The sequence below is a fragment of the Paramisgurnus dabryanus genome, chromosome 24 (genome assembly GCF_030506205.2).
Source record: "Paramisgurnus dabryanus chromosome 24, PD_genome_1.1, whole genome shotgun sequence".
Taxonomy (NCBI): Eukaryota; Metazoa; Chordata; class Actinopteri; order Cypriniformes; family Cobitidae; genus Paramisgurnus; species Paramisgurnus dabryanus.
The window spans coordinates 22,678,385-22,701,688 of NC_133360.1; the positions used below are offsets into that span (position 1 = coordinate 22,678,385).

At 37.2% G+C, this 23,304-nt stretch overlaps 1 protein-coding gene across 1 annotated transcript in view; it reads left to right on the forward strand.

Moving 5' to 3' along the window:
• anos1b (anosmin 1b) overlaps window positions 1–23,304 on the forward strand; it is a 74,966-nt gene that overhangs the window by 6,847 nt on the left and 44,815 nt on the right. The window contains exon 2 of the mRNA XM_065259494.2: window positions 5,804–5,851. Coding sequence (XP_065115566.1) covers window positions 5,804–5,851 — 48 coding nt within the window. The remainder of the gene's footprint in view (window positions 1–5,803; window positions 5,852–23,304) is intronic.

Genomic DNA, 23,304 nt, shown 5'->3' on the forward strand with positions numbered 1-23,304 from the left:
TTGGGAATCAAAGTTCAATTCCAATTCTGGAATCGAGTCCATTAGAAAGGAATCGAATCCTTGTTATAAAATAACAATTTAGATTCCACTTAACAATGCCAAACTTCACAGTCACATCATTTTCACATCTTCTGCACAGTGCGCCAGTGATGAAGTGAAACTAAAGGGTTAATAAACACAAACTGAAGCAGATGTTGTGGAACGCCTGGCAAATGATGATTGTAAAAACTGATTATTTCCAACCATTTCGGCCGTGTGGCAAGTGTGCACGCTTGCGGTGTGAAGTGCATCAGTGCTATTCTGTGAGATGTTTTATTAACTGGCTAGTTATCCTCCAGACGCACCACGTCTTTCTGTCATTTCGGCTGTGTGGAGCGCATGCCCGTTCGCGACGTGAAGCATGTCTGCGCTATTCTTAGATGCACTTCACGGGGTTTTGTACAGCGAATTTTATTTATTATTATTTTTTGGACAACCTAGTTAAGGCGGTAGGGTTTCCCAGCTTAGGCGGGCCGCCCGAACTGCAAAGTGCTGCGGGAAACCCTGAGTTCGAACAATAGATTGTGGCGTAAGGCACTTTAAAATCTGGCTGCATTTTGCAAAATCAGAAAAGTGTAATTATTGTGACAAACTATTATGTTACAAGATGGGTGTCACCGGCAATATGGCAAAGCATCTGTGTTTGGTTCATTGTATCGAATTTAAAGAATGCATCCAGTTTGATGCGATGCGCATTCTGAGTGCCGACTCTACCGAGTGCTCTTTATTAGTCGCCTCCGACAGTAGTCGTCACATGCTACTCGTGAGACTTCCTTCTTCCTCGCCTCGAAAGGAAGGGTGACAGATCGATTAAAACATTTATAGTGAAAGGGATGCATGCATTTTCTGTTGTTGAGTCACCATTATTTAGGTAGGTGATATGTTACGATTGAAAATTATTTAAAAATCATTTTGAGGTGGCCTAGCCATGTTAGTTTAAAAATTTTGCAGCTCCTAAAAAGTTGTAGCTGTGAAATCTAAGTTAACAGTTATTTTGCAATTAACATTCTGCATAAATGACTCATAAGCAAGCATGTGCAATTTAATGCCACAACACCGAAAGTTCAAAAGAAGTGCGCCATTTGGGACAGGGCCTGATTCAGACTCTCTTCAGAAAGCTGGAATCTTCTCTCATGGTTTACTGATGATTTAGTGCAGAGAACAAATGAAGAAAGGATGAAACTTTTTCCTGTTTTGTTTGTTTGTTTGAAAGCAGAGGGTCTGTTCTTTCATTTGATATATTTGTATGTTTATATATTTATACAAGAACATTTTCCTGGAAGGTATTTTTTGAAAAAGACACAAGGTAACTAGAATTATTTGTGGGTTTTCAGCTTATGCACATTGTGTTTGTCTGTTGTTGTGACCTAGATGAGGATCAGATCACATTTTATGGCAAATCACTGTAGAAAACCCGTTCATTCCTCAGGTTCACATAATTTTTCTTGCCACAGTATACTACATGTTTATGTCGTTGACATTATATAAAGCGAGTAAACTCAAAATGTTCAAGTGTCAAACTACGCGCGAATAGTGCGTTTTTGCCTCCTCTACAACGTCTGGGGTGAACGCACAGTAATGTTGCACTGCAAAAAATTATTTTTAAGAAAAAAATTCTAAGTATTTTTGTCTTGTTCTCAGTAAAAATATCTAAAAATTCTTAAATTAAGATTTTTTTTCTTGATGAGCAAAACGGCCCAAGAAAATAAGTCTAGTTTCTAGACAAAAATATCAAATTTAAGTGATTTTGTGCATAAAACAAGCAAAAAAAAATCTACCAATGGGGTAAGCAAAAAAATCTTGAAATTTTTTTTTAAACACTTAATTCAAGAAATTTTTTTGCTTGTCTTATGCACAAAATCACTTAAATTTGATATTTTTCATCTAAAAACTAGACTTATTTTCTTGGGTCGTTTTGCTCATCAAGAAAAAGCATCTTAATGTAAGAATTTTTAGATATTTTTACTGAAAACAAGACAAAAATACTAAGAAATTTCTTTCTTGAAAATAATTGTTTGCAGTGTGTATACTTAAGGCCCTATGAAATCCATTTCTTTTTTCCCAGATTCCATTTTATTTATTCTCAAATTTCGTGTTTTTGTGTCTTTTTTGTCTGGTCATCAAAGACTACCCCAAGGTTTCTGGTTGTTTCTGATGTTCTAGTTGGTGGTATAGTGTCTGAAATTGTATAGCACTGTAGGGCGGGCCAAAAAGACAAGAAGTTCTGTCTTAACAAAGTTGAGTTGGTGTTTGTCTTCAAGACAGGCTGAGATTTATGCCTCTACGTTGGGATTGTCTGACTAGAAAAGAAAATCTGGGTGTCACTGACAGTAATACGAAACTTCTACTTGCGTGTATGATGGGTGCCAATTATTTCTTTTTTTAAAAGAGTGGTCCAAGCACTGATCCTTGAGGAAGAGTATAGCACTAAATATTAAAGATGTTTATCATGATCTTTACTTACCATTGACTCATTCATTACTAGTACAGGTGGCACTAAAGAAAGCAACATGTAGTCTGCATCCATTTGTTAAATTGTGTACCTGGCAGAGTACTTATCATAAATGTATATATTTTTGTCATTCATAACAGACTAAAATACCTAATTTGAGTTATTATGTGCATAGTAATGTGTATCAGACATGCTGAAAACCACAAGAACTTCTGGAAATCTGTTAAAATAAAAGGGGTGGTTAGTCACAGATACTATAAAAGTCCAGCAAAATGACTTTATTTAACCATTTTATTGTTTACAGGAAGAGGCCACACCACAGAAATCAGCTCTGATCTGTTTCTCTTTAGCTCTTAAACAATACTGGAAGGGAACGCTGGGCAATTGTTGGGTAGGCTTAAGGCAGTTCAGGGAAATATCGTCATGATAAAAAAGCATTTACTGTAGTTTATGGCATGACAGGGAAAATATATAGGTATTTTCCGAAAGTCTAAACTGTGAGAAATGTGGCATAACTCTCTGGAGGTTTGGTGGTAAGTGGTGGGACCATGAAAAAGAAAAACTGCTTAAACGGACCAAGAATGACAGGAATTTATGAGAGGAAATTAAAATCCCAATGAGTGATACCTTCAATACATTAAATATTTTTTTATGCTGTGGTCAGTTTTATTTGTTTTTCTGTTGCAAATATCCTCTTGCAGGAACAATATACTTTACAAACAGTCCTATTAAATAGTTTTACCTGAAACATATTTGTTTATCCACAGTTTACAGCTGTAATATTGCATGAGGCTCATGTTAAAACCTTTTCACTCAGGAAGTAACATCTTTCACAAGCACAGATATATGTATACATTGTTGTAGTCCTGAGGAATTATATATTAAGGGTCACCTATGGGATTCAGATCAAATTTAGTTGAGAGGTTTTCAAACAGGGTTCCCACGGGTCCTTCAAATCCTTGAAAATGTTTGAATCTGGGTGAAAAATTAAGGCCCTGGGAAGTTTTACCTCAGATAAATAGGGTTTAAGATGATTTACCGTATACATTATCTAAAGCTTTCATTATGGGATAACAAAAGCTCTTTTCTCCACTAAGATGACAAGGCTTCAACAGACTAAAGATTTTACTTGTGTTTGTTTGTTTGTCTTTGAAGAAAAACACTTCCGAAAAAAACAGTGAGAGTTTTAATTTCTTCATTAAAGTTTGTCACATAAACCTGCAAGTGTTTTGGTTAAGTTTAAGGGTGTGGAGTAAAGGCGTTTGTCTGGGAACCTCATCAAGAGGGATTTAGGTTTGATGTGATCTCCTGAGATGATGTTACGCTTCAGCATTCCTTTGGAGACTTGATGATACACAATGGGCTCTCTATGTCCCTGAGGTCCTAATTGAAACTTCACAAAAGCCTGGTCAGACCTCTCGCCCGTTGAGCACTTAAAAAGTTTACAAGAGTAATTGCACTTAATATTTTTGTGTTTGTGATGATGTGTTGTTAATAAAGAATATGAAATAACAGAAGTCTAAAACAGACACTCCTAACCATCACTCATTAGCCACATTAAGTGCTCACAGCCACATAGGCTGTGGTTACGGTGTGTTTACTTCTTTATACATGATTCATTCTCGCCCACGTCGCCCCAGTCTGGAAAAATGTTGACTTTAAATGCCGCTGACGGCATCATGACAAATATACAGTACGTAACTAGTAATTTTAACAGACACTTAACACACATGAACTTTTTTTGGATGCATATGGATCTTTATTTTATTTCCGGATGATTTGTAATGAATGTAGAAATGTTAAAGATAATTAGGAGCAATGACTACAATTGTGCAGGTGTTTAAGAGCAAGTTTCATGATCATAAAGTATTTAGATGTGCCAGCTGATGTCCAACATAAAATCTGTGTCCTAAAGCAAAATGAGTTCAGAATTCATAAATTTTAATAGTAGTTGCAAGGGTTTTTGAAAGCGATTCTTCGTCATGACCAAAAATTTAGAAAGTCTTGACCTTTCGTTGCAAGGGATTTTGTCCTAACCTGAGAGTTTTGGACAGACAGATTAAAAAACAGGTATTTTATAAGTTCCAACTTCCAATTAACACTTGATAGTAAATAAGTTTTTATCAAAATGTGTCAACGACTCAAACATTTTAACTACTGACCTTGGTACTGCAAGTCATCTAGATTTTCATGTTGAATGCATTACTCCACTGTCTATTTTCCTATGTCAATATTAGCATAATATCTTAACAGCCACTAAATATTTCATATCAATGTTTCATCTTAAACTATTTACTTATGTGTTAATGTAATCCAACACTGCAAAAAATGGTTTTCAAGAAAAAAAAATTCTTAGTATTTTTGTCTTGTTTTCAGTAAAAATATCTATAAAATCTTAAATTAAGATGCTTTTTCTTGATGAGCAAAATGACACAAGAAAATAAGTCTAGTTTTTAGAGCAAAAATATAAAATTTAAGTGATTTTGTGCATAAAACAAGCAAAAAAAATCTGCCAATGGGGTAAGCAAAAAAATATTGAAAATGTAAACACTAAATTCACGAAAAATTCAAGAAAAATTTGCTTACCCCATTGGCAGATTTTTTAATGCACAAAATCACTTAAATTTGATATTTTTGGTCTAAAAACTAGACTTATTTTCTTGGGTCGTTTTGCTCATCAAGAAAAAGCATCTTAATTTAAGAATTTTTAGATAGTTTTACTGAAAACAAGACAAAAATACTATTTTTTTTTCTTGAAAATCATTTTTTGCAGTGAACGGTTTGTTAACAAAAATAAAGCCCCTTTAGAGTGGTACACTGGAAAAAAAAGACTTTTTTTACGTAGTATTTTTGTCTTGTTTTTAGTAAAAATATCTAAAAAAAAATTTAAATTAAGATGTATTTTCTTGATGAGCAAAATGACCTTGGAAAATAAGTCAAATTTTTAGACAAATATTATAAACTTTAAGTAAATTAGTGCTTAAAACAAGCAAAAAAAATGCCTATGGAATTAGAAGAAATTTCATTTAAATTTTCATAAACACTTAATTCAAGAAGATTTTTCTTATTGCATTGGCAGATTTTTTTATTTGTTTTAAGCACAAATTCGCTTAAATTTTAATTTTTTTTGTCTTAAAACTAGACTTATTTTCCTAGGTCATTTTGTTGATCAAGAAAATACATTTTTAGATATTTTAACAGAAAACTAGACAAAAATACTAAGTAAGAAAGTCAATTTTGGCAGTGTACCCTGGTGCTCAGGGTAAATAATAGCATTTTTCAATGTATTTAATGTTTTTTTATTTCCTTCAGAATGACCGTGTGTTGGGCTGGTGTGACATCCACAGAAGATGTTCACAGGTAAGAGCGTCTTGCATGTGTCAGTTTTACTTTACATAGCATACTGCACCCATACTCATTGTTACCCATACCCATACTGCCTCATTGTTCCTAAATACATTTCACCCGAATGTCATTTTTCCTTTCACAAAACGTTTACCAGAGGTTAATGCCTGTACAAACCACATGCCTACAATAAACCTCACTCGTGGCACCTCTAAATCCAACATAAACGACTAAGTGCTGCTTTTGTTACAAAGTATGTCTGCCGCCTTGTAAATTTTGTCTGCCGCCTTGTAAATACCTAAATAACAGCAAAATATTATCTTTTTTTACTCTTGTGTATAGAGCAGACCTTTAAATTTAAGGCACTTACATGTAGCATTCTTCTTTAAAGGGACACTACACTTTTTTTGAAAATATACTCATTTTTCAGCTCCCCTAGAGTTAAACATTTGATTTGATCCGTTTTGGAATCCATTCAGCTGATCTCTGGGTCTGGCGGTACCACGTTTAGCATAGCTTAGCATAATCCATTGAATCTGATTAGACCATTAGCATCGTGCTAAAAATAACCAGAGTTCGATATTTTTCCTATTTAAAACTTGACTCTTCTGTAGTCACATTGTGTACTAAAACTGACGAAAAATTAAAAGTTGTGATTTTCTAGGCAGATATGGCTAGGAACTACACTCTCATTCTGGCATAATAATCAAGGACTTTGCTGCCGTAACATAGCTTTTAATAAGTTCAAGATTTGACAAGTATACCTACAGTAAAATCTATATCTATATCCAATATCTATGAATGCAGGAACATCAGTGCACATTATTTCAATGAAAAGGGCTTGGCTGTGCCGAATTTAAATGCAATTTTTTTCTAATTTGGTTATAAAATTGAAGGTAATGGTGAGTAAATAAATGTACAAAAGCTCCATCCACCAGAGATTACCAGGTGTGTCTCAAGAAGTCCTGTATTTAGAGTTCACATAAAGACATAACAGTTTAGTTTAAAACAAACCTTGTCTGACTTTAAACCTTTTTACCTAATTTAAAATTATTTTGTTTGCTTATTGAAGCATGATGTCATTAAAACGGCACATGCCACTGTTTCATTCAGACACTCCAGATTTTGGCTTCTTCTATCTCTCAAACATGAGATTGAGTTTGCAGAATGAAGTGATATGCAACTGAAATGATCCTCTGATAAGCCAGTAAACATGATTCACTCATTAATGGTAATTGCCTAAGCCCAGACATCTCTGGCTGCCGTCCGCCCCTCACCGACCTCTGCTCACCCTGAGGGCCTGATTAAAACCTTTAAATGAAAAAGAGCCAAGATTTTCCCTTGAAAGCCGTATTTCTCACACCAGCCGCTTGGGTGCCCTAATTGCTTTCAGATGGGAGTAATCCACTGCCAGCCCTTCCAATAACAGGTAAAGTAAATGTTGTGCTTCTTATAAAAATACAGAGAGCCATTTCACATCCTCCTGGGCTAAGCTGTGCTCTTGAAATTAGCTGCTGTTTATTCGTTTAGAACCCAGGCCAGGGCGAAGGTTTTTGCGTTTTTTCTTGTTTTGGTTTTAAGGTTTGTCTCCATTTAATGTTTATCTATTTTGAGCACTGGATCAGTTGAAGTGTTAATATGAATGCGTCACAAATCCACACATTTACAATCCAAAAGTGCACAAACTAAATCTAAATCACGTTTGGAATAAGTGAGGTTTAGGACCGGTTCAGATTTTATGTTGTACCCCTACGCCTACACCTTTAATGGGTTAAAAGGGTTAAAAATAAGAAATGGGACACCATTAGTCATATGACATCATACAGGTTCGTGCAACATCAAAATAGATGCAATGTTTATCACAAACTTAAAAGATGCTGCCTTCAACTTTAGTCATATAAGTTTAGTTACAGCCTAAAAAGTGACCCTGGAAGCCCAAAAGCAGTAGCCTGACATTGTCATACTCTATTCTAGTCAGAATTTAAGTCTGAAACCGCTCCGTTGGGCTGTGATTATATCTCTCACCATTCGTAAGTTAGATGAACTTCATCCACGGGCTTCCGAAAAGTAGCTGGCAACGATGTTAGTTATATCCACGTTGTCGTGCATGCCGAGTTGCCAATTTTCATTGTGTTCCGTCTTCTTAGCGTACATCGGAGTCAGCTGATAAAACACCTTTTCGGCAAAAACACCTTTTCGATCAACAAATGTATTAATCGCAATTCTCTGTTCCTCTTTTAAAATCAATGCACTGTCAAAATCTTCTATCTCAATTCTCCAGCGGCAGCCATCTTTGTTGTAAATGGAGTCAACACAAGCGCTCTTTGGTTACATGGTTCATTACGGTACTGTTGATCATCTGTCCATCATCGTATAAAGCCCTCCCTGACAATTTGATTGGTCCGGCAGTTTTTGTCCGAGCATAGTAGCACCACAGCGGAGCGACTCCAGACCGAGTTTCCCAAGCCTACAATGTTGTGGGTGGGGCTAAATTCAGCTGGCACCCATGCTTACAAAACCAGCACACCAGACACCCCTCTGTTAGCGAATCAGATGCTCTTTTTCTATTCACATTCTGCTTTCCCCCAATCTGTTCACAAACGCTGTAGTTGACTGCCAATCTTAGGCACCGGGAGTTTTCCCCCGTGTGAGCCTTCCGAAACGGGAACAGACCAGGGGAAACTAGACGCAATCAGACCAGGGGAACCAGGGCGTGACCAGACGAGGGAACAGGGATGTGATTGCGCCCCGGAGGTTACAGTTGTCTATGTTGCTGTACTATTGTGCAATTAGTAACGTGGGATATGTTGTCAAATGTTTAAGTTTTTTTGCAACCCTTTCTTTTAATTACATGACTGTAAATATGATCACAAGATTAAATGTAGCATAAAACAAATAATTATTTGTCAATAAAAACTTTATTCATGTGAAAAAAAAATACTTGAACTTGCATGAGCAAGGTCCTGAAAAATCTTAGTTTGAAGGGTTATTTGGGTATCTTCCCATACCCCTCCAATTAAAAGAGGATTGGGACATCCCTAGCCCTTCATGTGAACGTGCGGTAGCGGAAAGTGTAGGGGTAAGGGGTAGAACTGGATTTGGGCCTTAGTGTTGGGAGCTCGATCAGGGTGTTACCCTGGTTTTGTCCGATCTTATCTGCCAGGTCTCACCCTGGACAATCAAGAATGCTGTCAGATGTTTAACTGTGGCATTTCTGCTGTACAGAGTTACACATGCAGCCCACAATGCCTTGAGAGTGGGATTAACCCCTTAAGCCATTTTCTCTTTTCTAACATAAAGAGACTGGACAGCTGGGAGCCTAGACACACCCCAGTGTCCCTCTGGAGTTGACCCCAGCTGGGCTAGGGCACGGGCTTCAGTCCCTGTTCATCTAGATCAGTGCTTCCCAATCCTGGTGCTCGTGTACCTTCTCCCAGAAACTTTTAGATGTCTCCTTATTTAAAAACCCTTGATTCAACTCATCAGCCTCTTGAAAGGTTAACGTGCCTCCCTAACAAGCTGATGAGTTAAATCAGGTGTTATAAATAAGGAGACATGTAAAACTTTTTGGAAGGGGGTACTCAAGGACCTGGTTTTGGGAAACCCTGATCTGAAGGACAGTTGTGGTTTTGCCTGTGAGTCGAGTCACTGGTGGTTGTATATAAAGATTATTCTGTGTGTGGCAACTTTATTCTCTTGCTAAGAGCTTTAGTTTTTGAAACAGTGCTGTAGCCATTAAGGTTTCAGTGGACACTATTGACTGAGCTGCTTTCTGCCTCCAGAATAACTTTTTATTTTATTATTCAGCAGACACTTTTATTCACAGTAATACCATTTGAAATATTGCTAGGAATTTATCTTACAAGAGTCAACAATGCTTGCAGTACTGCAAGATTCACATGTAAAGTAGAGTAGAAATAAAAATGCCAACGTAGAGAAAGTTTATGTTTTGGAGAACAATTCCTAATACGTAGTTTACCATAAGTGACTGAAGGATATATAAAAGTGGTTGGTACTATAAACACTCCCTGGACTTTTTGCAGAAGAATTGATTTTTTGGCGGTTTTTATTTTTGGCATTGTAAATTATAAAGATAAAGATAACACTAAGGAATAATAATTTAGGAATTTTAAGTGTTTCCTGAGTGTATCGGAAAGCAGTAAAGTTATATTTAACTTTTCATGCTGATAAAAAGTGATGTGACGGATCACAGTTGATCCGTGATGCGTACGGATCATGACCCACTGTTTGGCTCGTGTGCGAATACGCAAATTTAAATGGGCAAAGTTGATAATTTGCACGTGATTTTAAACAATTTAACCGCAAATGAGCAGCTTTCTGTACACACAGACGCACATGCGGTTGAATGTGTCCAGTCCAGCTGCAGTCAGACGTGATCAACTCTATGCCCTTCAAAGATCAGAACTCTTGATGTGTAAACTTTAGCGAGAGTTGTGCTACTGTTTCTCATACTGTAGTTGATTAAAAGACATTTGGAGAATGGAGCACTGAAAAACAATGTAACGTTTTTATGTGGAGGGACTGTTTATGCTGCGCCGTTTGTAATTCGCCCTCCGTCTGTGTGTGTGTGTGCAGGTTAAGTGCACTAAAGCCCGATTTATAGTCGTGCGTAGGTTCTACGCTGTAGCTACAGCGTAGGCTATCCGTAGCGTAGCTCTGCGTAGCCTGACACGCACCTCGCAAAAATTTTAACAGCGCGTCAGATCTACGCGGACCGCAAGCACTGTGATTGGTCCACCAGAACCCCATCCCGTCAGGTAAAAAAAACTGCATCACATGTATTTCCGTTTGTGACGGTGAAAACAAAGATGAGCCAAGTTGAGGAGTGATTTAACTCAAACTGCATCAAAAGTCGCTGTTTATTTACTTCCATCATTGCTGGTCTTCTCAAAACATACACAACAAGTTGCTGTTTCTTCTTCGTTTGTGGGTTGCAAAGCTTCTTCTTCTTTGACGTTTGCGCTGCTACTGTGGTTACACGCGTGGTTACTGCTTACCAGCGGTCTGCGCGTGTGTTTGCACGTCGACGCGGAGGACGACGCAAAAGTATAAATGAAAACCGACGCAGAACTTACGCCGTAGGACCTAAGCACAACTATAAAGAGACCTTCAGAAGTGTATACACGGAGAGACGCGTTTCAAAAAGAAAGCAAACGTAAAAAAAAATTTGTTCTTGACATGGCACATACAACCAAATGAACTACACAGTATTCTTTTTCAAATAAAAACATTTGTTTATGTCTTAAGTTTATGTATAGATTAGGCAGAAACCAGGTCTGTGCTTATCTTAAAGAGACAGTAACCCCAATTAACCAACTTAAGTCTGTGTCATTAATGTTAATCAAACAACCCAAGACAAATCACTTATGTAGCTCTAAAAAAATAATAATTATATTTAATTTATACAATAAAGACAGTGTATTTCTGTACTCAATGCTAATTTTAGACCTTGCTTAAAGGGGACATGTCACAATGATTTTTTAAGATATCAAATAAATCTTTGGTGTCCCCAGAGTACATATGTGAAGTTTTAGCTCCAAATACCATATAAAAAATTTATTAAACCATATTAAAATTGCCCTTTTGTAAGTGTGAGCAAAAATGTGCCGTTTTGGGTGTGTCCTTTAAAGAGTTCCTTATGATATCATACGGAGAGACACATTTTAATGACCTAATTTTTTAAACATGCCACCCCTTGACCCCTCCAACCCAAGAAAGCCCCCCCACATCAAATCCCAATTTAACCCCTTGCTAATACATCTGTCTTTACTACTGTGTATTTACTGTAAGGCGATTTGAAATGATGCTACATTTTAAAAAGCTACAAAAATAAACTTTAATTAAATGAATAAGTTTATGAAATAGTTATTAATGTATACATTTTGTGTCAAGTGTAACTAATGTCTAACTGTAATGAATTTGGTTAACTAGCAGGCACTGTTTACTTTGGTATGGCTAGAGAAGAGTCTTTCATTATTATTATTTTAATATTTATTATTACTGTTATTTATCAGGATAAATTTATTATTTGTTGATTAAGACCATCACATTTTATTGTCCCAAATTTATATGTAATTATTATTATTAAAAATTAAAATATTGTTATGAATTCAAAACAACAAACTTTAAACCTGCTTCACATTTTCTTTTACTACATAAAGCAATGGAATTAGAAAAAAGTCTTAAAGCTAACATTACATAAATCATGCTTGGTTACCATTTACACATCTAAAATATGCACTGTTACCTTTAACGGCACGTAAGAGAGTTTATGATGATGGATTCATTCGAACCATATGAGAAGATCGGCATAGATGACTCCTGGCCGTTGAAAGTTTCTGCAGGCTGTTGAACTCGGCGTATCACCTTTTCTCCACCCTTAGCAATATTTTGTGTGTGGCCTACAGACACCTGACCTGAATAAGATCACACACATTTTGTCCAATACATTGGCAAGTGAATGAACTGCAGATATTTGGAACACCCATGTTGTTCCCATAATGTAGCACTGTGTAGATTGTGTGTGCCGACTGCTGATTTAAAGTGCAGAACGCAACGGATGTTTTCCAGTTCATTTAAGGCGTGTGTGACACCTTAATGACCGGCCTGTCCTCTATTCGTCAAGGAGGCTGACGTTTCACCGTGAACACATCCACACATTTCCTTCAATGCTCTTGGGTTTTAGAAATGCTCCAAGCTTGAATAAAAAATGTTTCTTCACATATGGTTTTTGTCATAGTGAGACTGCAGGCATTGAGAATTTACATGACAGTATACTAAATCAGAACATGGAGCCTTACTTCTGAATCATGCAAAATGAGAACGTTGAAAGCAAACCGGCAAAGGTCAACAGAGGAACTCGGGATAGCGTCTTTCAAAATGAAGTCCATGATGGCTTATTGACTTAGCAGGGGGGTGGGATGGACTTACTTTTGTCATCAACTTCCACATGGATAAGCCATTTGTGTTATTTTTGAAAAGAAAGTAATAATGGACTTTTCATTTCATCTTTCCTAATGTCTCAATTTTTACATCTATTATTTATTACTGTAGGTTCATCGGAGGTGAGAGTGGACACTATAAGCTACTGTTAGTTTTTCTCTTGACTCTTTTAAGGACCACAGCTTTCTTCAATTTGTTGTAATCTTGCTCTGAATGGCTTTCAAGATGTCTCGCAAGGTTCTGCTCTGGTTCGAAAAAATATTTTTTCTGAATTTGTTCTGCCACATTACAAACCCCTTTAAAGTTACTTTGCCATATGTTGATGTCCATTCAAAAGATAAAAAAACTCTATTAAAAAACAGTAGGCAACACTTTCTATGAAATATGTTAAAGGGGCCATGTCATCTTAAGACTTTTTTAAGATGTAAAATAAATCTTTGGTGTCCACACATGAAGTTTTAGCTCAAAATATCATATAAATAATTTATTAACATGTTAAAATTGTCACTTTGTAGGTGTGTGCAAAAAAGTGCAGTTTTGGGTGTGTCCTTTAAAATGCAAATGAGCGAACTCAAACACTGATCACAATGATGGTGTTTTTTTTGCAATTGAAACTCAATTGTGCTGTGAATTTTTTTCTCTCTCTCTCTTTCTCTCTGCACTAAATAGCAGTACTGTGGTGGTACTTAGGGGTGGTATTATTATAATAATAGGCTCCTTATGACATCATAAGGAGAGCCAAGTTTCAACAACCTATTTTTTCCAATGCTTGCAGAGAATAGTTTACCAAAACTAAGTTACTGGGTTGATCTTTTTCACATTTTCTAGGTTGATAGAAGCACTGGGGAACCAATCATAGCACTTAAATTTTCATGCCATGGCCCCTTTAAACAAGTAATTGAGGCTTCTAACACTTGGCATTAACATGCGTTTTGTCGATCGGATCACAAGTGGGCGAATTTAATGCAAGGTGTAAACTGTGTTCAAAACGTTTTGACCTTGTCCACTTTCGACCACTTTCAACCACATTCAGAGGTAGTCGAAAACACTTTAGATTGGATTGCTTTTGTAGTGTAAACGCACATGTGGTTGAATGTGTTTGAACAGCCACACGCGACCGCCTTCTCTCCGGCCATTTATCTAATCTGAGGTACTGAACACAATGTTTTACATCTTTTCTGACTTCTGGCACGAACACAACACACAGTGTACAGCGCTCGAAAAATACGTATGTTCCTTAAGTTTTAACGCGTTATAAACAGACATCTTGGTAATACAAACACTGCAGCTATATCAACGTACAGAGCTCTGAACCTACACGTTAGCATAACCCTGCTTATTTGGAGCTCTGACCCAGTGTTGTAGGTTTTTTCCATTTTCGAATGTCCATGGTGAAATTACTTAATGCAATATACAACCTTGAAATGATGTAATGTTCGTAGCTTTCGTGTTTGCTTTACATAATGTTATTAGGGTGAGGGAAAACGCTTAATCAAGCGACCAATCAAAATCTGACCTTGCCTCACAGAGCATTCTTAAAGGGACCCTAGAGTTAAACATTTGATTTCTACTGTTTTGGAATCAATTCAGCTGATCTCCGGGTCTGGTGGTACCACTTTTAGCATAGCTTAGCATAATCCATTGAATCTGATTAGACCATTAGCATCGCGCTAAAAAATAACCAAAGAGTTTCTGACTCTTATTCTGGGGTCATGATCAAGGACGTTGCTGCCGTAACATTGCTGCAGCAGGCGCAATGATATTATGCAGTACCTGACAGTAGTCCCCTTGGTAGCTTTCAATAGCAGGAGTCTATTTTCAGGCACTGCGTAATCTCATTGCGCCTGCTGCAGCCATGCATGTTATGGCAGCAAAGAGCTCGGTTCAAAAGGAGAGACGTCAGTTGCGCGACCATTCACCTTCATCTGCCTTCATTAAAAACCTTTGATACACGCAGCAGGGTTACGTGAATGTCTGAGCTGCAAATGCGAGAGATCAACTAAGCAATATGATAGGCATGTGAGAGGGCTGTGTGTCATCACGCACCAAACAACTCAGAATAAAAAAACACAGACGTAACATTGCAATGGGCTCCAGTGTTAAGAGAATGCTTTACTTCCTGTTTTCTTCAAAACAATCGCATCCTAATGATGAAAGCATGCCCGAGCTCAGATAGCTTGAGGTATAGTGTGAGTGCGTGCTTCCGGGGGAGTACGGAGGGGGCACAATTGCGCTGGGGCACGGTTTGGTTAGGTTAGGTATGATATGAGTGTGCCCTAAGTAACCAATAACGTTTTATTTATGGCACATCTAGCAAAGCCACATTTGACAGCTTGTGAGCTCCATAGTTGTATTAAAATTAAGTCTCATATAAATATGAAATAAAACGTTTATTACAAAATAAAAACAATGCTAACAGTTATGTGTAATCTATGTTTGCTTGCATGCCTCTCTTGAATGGTCCTTGAATTTGAATTTAACCAAGGTGTGGGAACCCCGTCTTTGTGTTTACCAATGGGGAGGTTCCATTCTGTTCATTAAACTTACTGCATTTGGATGCGCTTCCTGCTTCATCTCTCCACAATGTTACCGATAGATTCACATGTGTTTTAGTGCAGTAAATTAGGTCAGGTAAAAGGAATTTGATTGAACAGGAGCCTCCTTCACTGCTTCATCCATCTGGTGACTACAGAATGTCTTCTATTTTTATGATGAAACATGGGCTTTTATCTTCATGAAGAAGTTTTCCATATTGCCTTTAATGCTTTCCAGTCCACACTTGTCTCACTCTTTGTGCTAGGCCTGGATGTCATCTGCCTTTTGTAAAGGGACAGCCAATAAACCAGCAGGATACCAGAGAGTGAAACACTTTACAAGTTTTGAGTCTGCCACCATATAGAGTTTGCAAAGGCCTTTTCAAGCACTTGTTCATTATAGCAGCTGCATAGCACCATGTTACATTTGTTTAGATCAGACTTAAATGAACTGTTGGCACATGCCAGATAGTTCAGACATCTAAGCTGCATGCATAATAAAGGTTCCAGCATAGTTGGATAGAACTTTGTGTTCTTGTGGTAAAAGAGAAGTCCTGAAAGAGTGAAGAGCGGTATTCTGTTTTCGAACATTCCAACACCCCCTTTGCATCTGCATGCGGGAATATTTAGTTCACTCGCTATCTCGTTTCCAGAATCTCAAATCAGCCTATCCTACTATCGCGCAAAATGTAACCGAAAATAAATTAAAGGTCAAGGAACCTGCCTGCCATGAAGATCAAACCACAACCTTTGGGTTATACTGTAAGCACAACTCACTAACCATCAGGCCATCAGAACTGCTTTTTGATGTTCTTGGATTATGAATATAGAACTGCGGTCAGATATAATAATAATAATAATTTGCTAGAGTTGGGTCCGAGTCCACCTTTGTCGAGTACGAGTCAAGACCAAGTCCTTAAACTTCAAGTCCGAGTCCAAGTCTGAGTCCAAAAGGGTCCGAGTTGGACTCAAGTCCGAGTTCTTAAAGGCCGAGTCCAAGTCGAGTCCGCCCGAGTCCAGAAAGTAATTAAATTGAAAAAAGATACAAAATTTGTATTGTAAATGGTTACTTTCTATTAATACTTTAACCCTTCAACCCATTTAACCAATGGCAATATAAAAATGTAATAAAAATACCTCTATTGCATCTTGTCATTGCCATTGAACATTTTTATTCTCAACTAGTTTCCTATCAAAACTGATTTCAAAGAAAAGAAGGGATATAAAGGTATCTTCTTTTTACCAGATGTCTTGCAAATAAATTCTCTATGATTTTCGTAAGCAAAACAAATTATTGCTGACTTTGAGGACATCATGCACATGTACACACAGAACAGGATTAAGTAATTTCAGTAATTTACGGTATTTACGTACAAAAAAGCCGAGGACCTGGCAACACTGCAAAACCGCGCGCTGTGGAGCAGCCTCACAAAAGAAGCGTACAATACACAACGCCCGGACGGAGGTTCATTGCAAAACACAATGCTGTTAGATTATTTTGGTCAAATCTGTGATTAGCATGCGAGACGGCAGAACGTTGCTATAGTTATTTCTGTGTCAATCATCACATTTTCGAGAGTGAGTCTTGTTCCATACAGACATGAAACGAACATTTAGGGGATTCACTCCCGCATTTAAATGCGGTTGTCACTCTCGAAAGTTTGCAGTGTGTACGAGACGAGACATTCATTAATTTCTCATCTCAAGTTCATGCTGTTTTTAACGTTGCACATGACGTGGACTCCACTGTACTCGGGATATTTTCAGAGTCCAAAATGCCCAAGTCCGTGTCAAGTCCGAGTACAAATTCACCCGAGAGCGTGACAAGTCCGAGTTCATTCAAAATTGGACTCGAGTCCGAGTCCAAGTTCGAGTATCCCAACTCTATAATTTGCACTGACATATCTTAAAATACATCAATACCCTTTGTTTTGCCGCAAAATGCACACAAGTAATGATTTTAGTAAGGCATGTTTGTTAAAACTAGCAATATGTGACCAGCATTGGAAAGTAGGGACACAAGTCGGATCTGTGGCATTTTGAGTTATTCACAGATTCTGAAAGTGCTTTCCAACGATGTGTAAAACATGGAAATCTGATAAGATTTGGAGAAGTTGTGGCCATTTGAATTTATGAACTCATGAAAACTCAAACCGAGAAAATGAAAGAAAAGTTAACACTTTTCCCTGCCGGGAGAGACAATAGGGCTCATTAACATCTCATTTAGCTAAGCCACACCCATTTTGAGATACAGATGTTCTAGCATCATATGTAGTATTTTGTGACAGAAGTGCGGATGACAACATGCAAATATAAACAGGACTTTTTACCTTTGTGTTGACACAAGTCGAATCCAGTCTGTTTCAGATTTGTGAATGACCATTTTTGTCCACAAATGCGTGTAATCCGTGAAATATATATATATAGTCTATTGTTTACATCAGATTTCGCATGAACGTCTGGTAATAGAATATAATATACAATCTGAGGAATATTTACATTGTAACATGTAAGGGTATATGAGATTACACTCCGGTAATTTACGTTCCGTTAAACACATGAACCCGCCTTCAAAGTTTGTATTTAAAATAGGGAGGTAGTATAATAGATAATCCAAACAGCGCCGTCAAAAATGTGACGTCCTTTAGGGATGTAACCAATCGCTCGCTAGTTCCTCCATCAGCCAATGACTTCATGGAAAATATTGATAGAAAAAACATGTAGCCAATTATATAACGAATTCAACGATCTCTGTGTGACTTTTTTGTGTGTGTTTGACTTCATGCTGCGCTGCAAGAACTGACAGACAGATGACGTCAAAGTAGCGCGAGAGCGAGTCGAAATTAAACTACTCCGTAAAATGTCTTGGTACTTTGACGTCATCAGACAGTGACGCGGCTGACTGTTATCTGTTCCGCCCCAGCTTCTTTTTTTTTCTTTTGTTTTGTGCGCCCAAGCTTGGTTTACACTCTGGGGAGATGCACGCTATAGGTTTGAAAAAAAACTTAACAAACATGTCTGAGGAACAGGTCAGCCGCATCACTATAGTCACGTGTCTTCACAACAAAACCGAAAAAGAAGACAATGCTTAATAAAGTCGTAATTCTTGCTATTTTTGGACCAAAATGTATTTTCGATGCTTCAACACATTCTTACTGACCCACTGATGTCACATGGACTACTTTGATGGTGTTTTTATTACCTTTCTGGACATGGAAACCATACATAGATTTTCAATGGAGGGACAAAAGCTCTCAGACTAAATCTAATGTCAAAATATCTTAAACTGTGTTCTGAAGATGAACGGAGGTCTTCCGAGTTTAGAACGACATAAGGGTAAGTCATTAATGACATTATTTTCATTTTTGGGCGAACTATCCTTATTTAGTAGTCACGCTGTTCCCTTTGGGAGTGTGGGCGAAAACAAAGGCCGCTTATACAGTATGTAAATACACACAGACAATGACACCCCCCCCCCCCCCCGCTGCACGCTAGAATCTCCGGAAAACCAAGCCGATTTCAACCGCAAAATGTACACTTTTAAATATACAAAAACTGCTATCTCAAACATGGAGAGGCTTCTTCGTGATCTCAACTCAGATTCTGCAATAAAATGAATTCGTAATTTTTATAATGTTTCGTATTCATTATACTACAAATTTGTCACGCACACAAACTTTCAACCTTGTATGCGATGCATCGGATTTTGGACAAATATTTCAGACCCTAGGGGGAAGGAGCTGATAAGTGTTTTTGGAGCGTAGAAAATATGCTGGGGTCAAAAATTAGAGGGAACCTTGCTTCAAAGAAATATGTACAACTGCCTTGACTCTGTGGTACGGTTTCAAAGCTGCCACATTGCATAGGGTCACAAAATGATCCATTACTGAAGGCTTTCTGTACGTGTCTGGTTTCAGATATATCCTGTGTGAAAAAGACATCCAGTTCACCTTCAGTGTTAAACTAAGGTGAGACATTGTGTTCCCTCCGTTTATAGGATGGTACACCACTTTGATGCAGCACTTCTGAAGAGTGTCACCCGCTGTGGGCAGCGGTCAACATGCGATCAAATCTGAGCTGGGGCTAAATCGCAGACAGACAAGCGAAATGATGACATGACCTTCGGGATTCTCAATTTTGTGCTTCCCGCTGCATTTCCAGACAGTCCACTGCAGCTCCGATTACAAGCGTGAAGATATGATGTCTGATATTCCTCTCGCGTCCCTGTGCAACCTTTACTTGAATCAACCAGAGAAAAGCCGGTGAAAATTATGATTTACTTTAATTGTTTAGTTCGCCTGTTGTAGTTTCTTTAAAATACTTTTGACTTAGCAAGGTGTTTTTAAATTTTTTTAAAAGTTAGGAAGCAGACATATAGACAAATAAATACCTGCTCTTCTTAGTTTAACAGATTTGTACTGTACCGTTTGGTACTTAAAGTCATATGCGACCAAATGTGTGGCAAGCCTAAGTGACGTACAGTTACTTAATTTGAATAAAACACAGCCAACTAAACATACAAATGTATTTTGATCATTCATTATTGTCCCTTTTGTAAGTCACCAAAAGGTCTGGGCGGTATTTTGTTACTGTGAAATATTTTTTATATTTTGTGTATTTTGTGGAATGTAAATAAGTGGGCGTAGCTAACTCTGCACTCTCGCTTGTAACTGTGGGTTAACACCAGATGTGATTTAAACAATTTGCGCGAGTAGATTACTTACAAAGTCAATGCCACCCGTGGGGCGATGCGAATGACGCGATATGGGCTACATGTTTACCACAAAAAGACACGCACTATTCGCCTCAAACGCGTCTTCGCCCAAATTGAAAATATTCAACTCGAGCAAAAAATTTGCATATACACAAAGTCAAATCTGCCATATTCATACTTGTTCATTTTACATGCCTATTTTTGATGTACTGTATCCACAAATACAAAAAACATTGCATACTTCATTACGGCAAAAAAAAAATATATATATATATTTTTAAATATATTTCAAAATATGAAAAAATGGCCCCAAAAAATTGCTGAAACATATTTTGTTTAGGTTTTTTTACAGATATTTCTTACCCTTTTTTGTATATTTTAAAATATATTTTAAAAATAAATACATTTTAAAGAATTAGAAAATATTAATAATTCAAATCATGGAAATATATTCACGTCGCATTGAAAAAAAACTGTTTAACTTACAAACTTGTAAACAAGGTTAAAATTAAATAAACTTTATAAATTAACTTGTATTTAGAATATATTTAAAATATTTTTTGGCAAATAAAACAATTTTTGCCATATGGGTTGTAAAATTAACAACAAATGTATTTGCCTGTCCTTGATATCCATTTTGAAATATATTTTGATATATAAATGTTAAAACTAAATATATTTCCAAATTCAAAAATATATTTAATTGAGCCTTACCTTCTACAAAGTGTATTTAGCATAAATTTAAAATATATTTTTGGCCAAAGAAATTAATTTTTTTTGCCATATGGGCTGTACTATATCTTCAATAGCCTACAAAATAAATAACTGATTTAAAAACAAGATTCTGCCTATCAAGACAATCTTTTGTTATCTTTAGTGCATTTTCACTTGAACAATAACTTTAACTTATTATATTTTAAAACTGTGGTGAGCATTTAGTTAAAAGCTAATTAGTGAATGGCCAAATTTTGCACATTTGTATATTCTAAAAACGATATATACCGTTACCGTGAAATAAAATGACTAATTTTGTGAAATGGATTTTTGGTCATATTGCTGCCTATTGTGATTATGCAGTCATTGTGCTAAAATCCCTCCCCTAAATTTTCCTTTATAAAACAATGCTCATAAGATAAACTGACTTGACTTTACTAATCGTCTACTTTGCTCACTAGTAGACTCTCCTGACCCCTATGTTAAATTCCCTAAATGTGGGGTCAACTTGCATTCGGATCTTGCTACCCCTCACTGTTTTACACTTAGATCTTTTGTAATCGGAAGCAGCAGATCTTTCAGTCATCCATTTATCATTACTTTCCATAATCCTGTGTGTGTGTCACATCAGAGCCCTGTATGTAGAGAATTAGTCACTGATAACCTGGGTCACAGCTTGTAATCTCCACACGTTCGTCCTCCATTGCCGTATTTGTAAAAGATCTGGAAACACAAGAGAGATGGACGCTCTAATGCAATCCAGATCTTTGGCTCTGTGTGTGTATGCGCAGGGAACATGAGTGGTCTTTAGATAGATTCAGGACAGACATGACCTTTACTGACCAAACACAGATGTTACCGTTGATCTCTGACCTTAAAAATCATAACTGAGCACACTTTCCTCCTTATACACAATCATTATTACATGGCGCTGGTCAATTGTAGCATTGTGCAGTAAAATAATCTTGTACTGAACGCTTTGGGGCCGGACATATCTGTAGATTATTTTTTTAAGTTAAGGTTGCAATCAATTTATTTAAGCTACATTTAAACAAAAGTTTTATATTTATTTTACTTTACTAATCTTTTTTTGTTTAAATGTAGCTTAAATAAATTGATTGCAACCACTTACCTTAAAAAATTGATTCAATTCAATGAATCAATTTTTTCAATTTTTTCAAAACATCTCCAGTTCAGTTAGGTTTGATGGTTGCTGAGCATGGACAGCCCGCTTCAAATCACCCCACAGATGTTTAATAATATTCAGGTCTGGAGACTGGGATGGCCATTCCAGAACATATCAGAATGTACTTGTTCCTCTGCATAAATGCCAGAGTAGATTTTGAGCTGTGTTTTGGGTCGTTGTCTTTTTGAAATATTTAGCCCCGGCATAAGTTCAACTTTGTGACTGTTCCTCAACATTTTTCTCAAGAATCTGCTAATATTGAGTGGAATTCATGCGACCCTAAACTTTAAGCAGATTCCCAGTACCAGCACTGGCCACACAGCCCCACGGCATGATGGAAGCTCCACCAGTTTTTCTTGGATAACGACATTTGTTATGAGCAAATAACTCAATCTTTGTTTCATCAGTGCACAGCACTTTATTCCAAAATGAAGCTGGCTTGTCCAAATTTGCGTTTACATATTTCAAGTGACCCTGTTTGTGGCGTGTGTGCAGAAAAGGCTTCTTTCGCATCAAAGAGCGCTGAATTTCAAGGCTTAATAAGCTCACCAATAATCTTAATAATCTAATTTTACTTCTGAAATATTACTGTGTCCTTCAGTTATTTGATAGATCAAAATGAAATTGCTGGTCCAAACACCCAAATATTTATAAATGAAAATCATGGAAATTGGCAGGGGTGCCCAAACTTTTGCATACTTTTGCAAACATATGTAGGCATTTCTAATTCTTACCAGACACCCTGCATCTTTTCTTAGAAACAATCTCATCTATTTTAGGACTAATGTGGCCATAGCAACTTTTATTACGGAGACCAGAGGCTGGTCTGTAAAGAGGGATATGTGGGATGTTTTGGTTAACTCCATTATAGAGAACATCTGCTCACACCTGTAGGTGCTCCCAAACATAGACGACGTGCAGCTTTAAGGTGCAGATTTAGCATTGATTCGGGGAGTAGAGGTGCAAACTCACCTGCCTCAGTTGACTCGTACTTAAGATGAGTATTAAATGGCAATTCGATGAGTTCCAACTGCAAGTGCAACGGCGCAGTGTCAGCATCAACTGCAAATTGTTTCACAAACAAGTCAAAGTTGATTTTCTGTCTTTTAAAATCAGCAAAATTCCACGTTCAGTGTTTTCAGTTTGTCAGCATACACTTCAGTCGGGAACGGGATGGTGACTGCCAAACCACAGATCACCCCGCACATCGCAGGTGCACCATCAGTTGTCAGGGCAACCTCAGAGAAAATCACCCCAATGTGTCTCATATTAAAAATTATATTGAAAAGGTGTGTTGTATTGTGTGCCTGCCCGGATAAAAAGCAAGCAACATCAGCCTTTCCAAAAACACTATTGC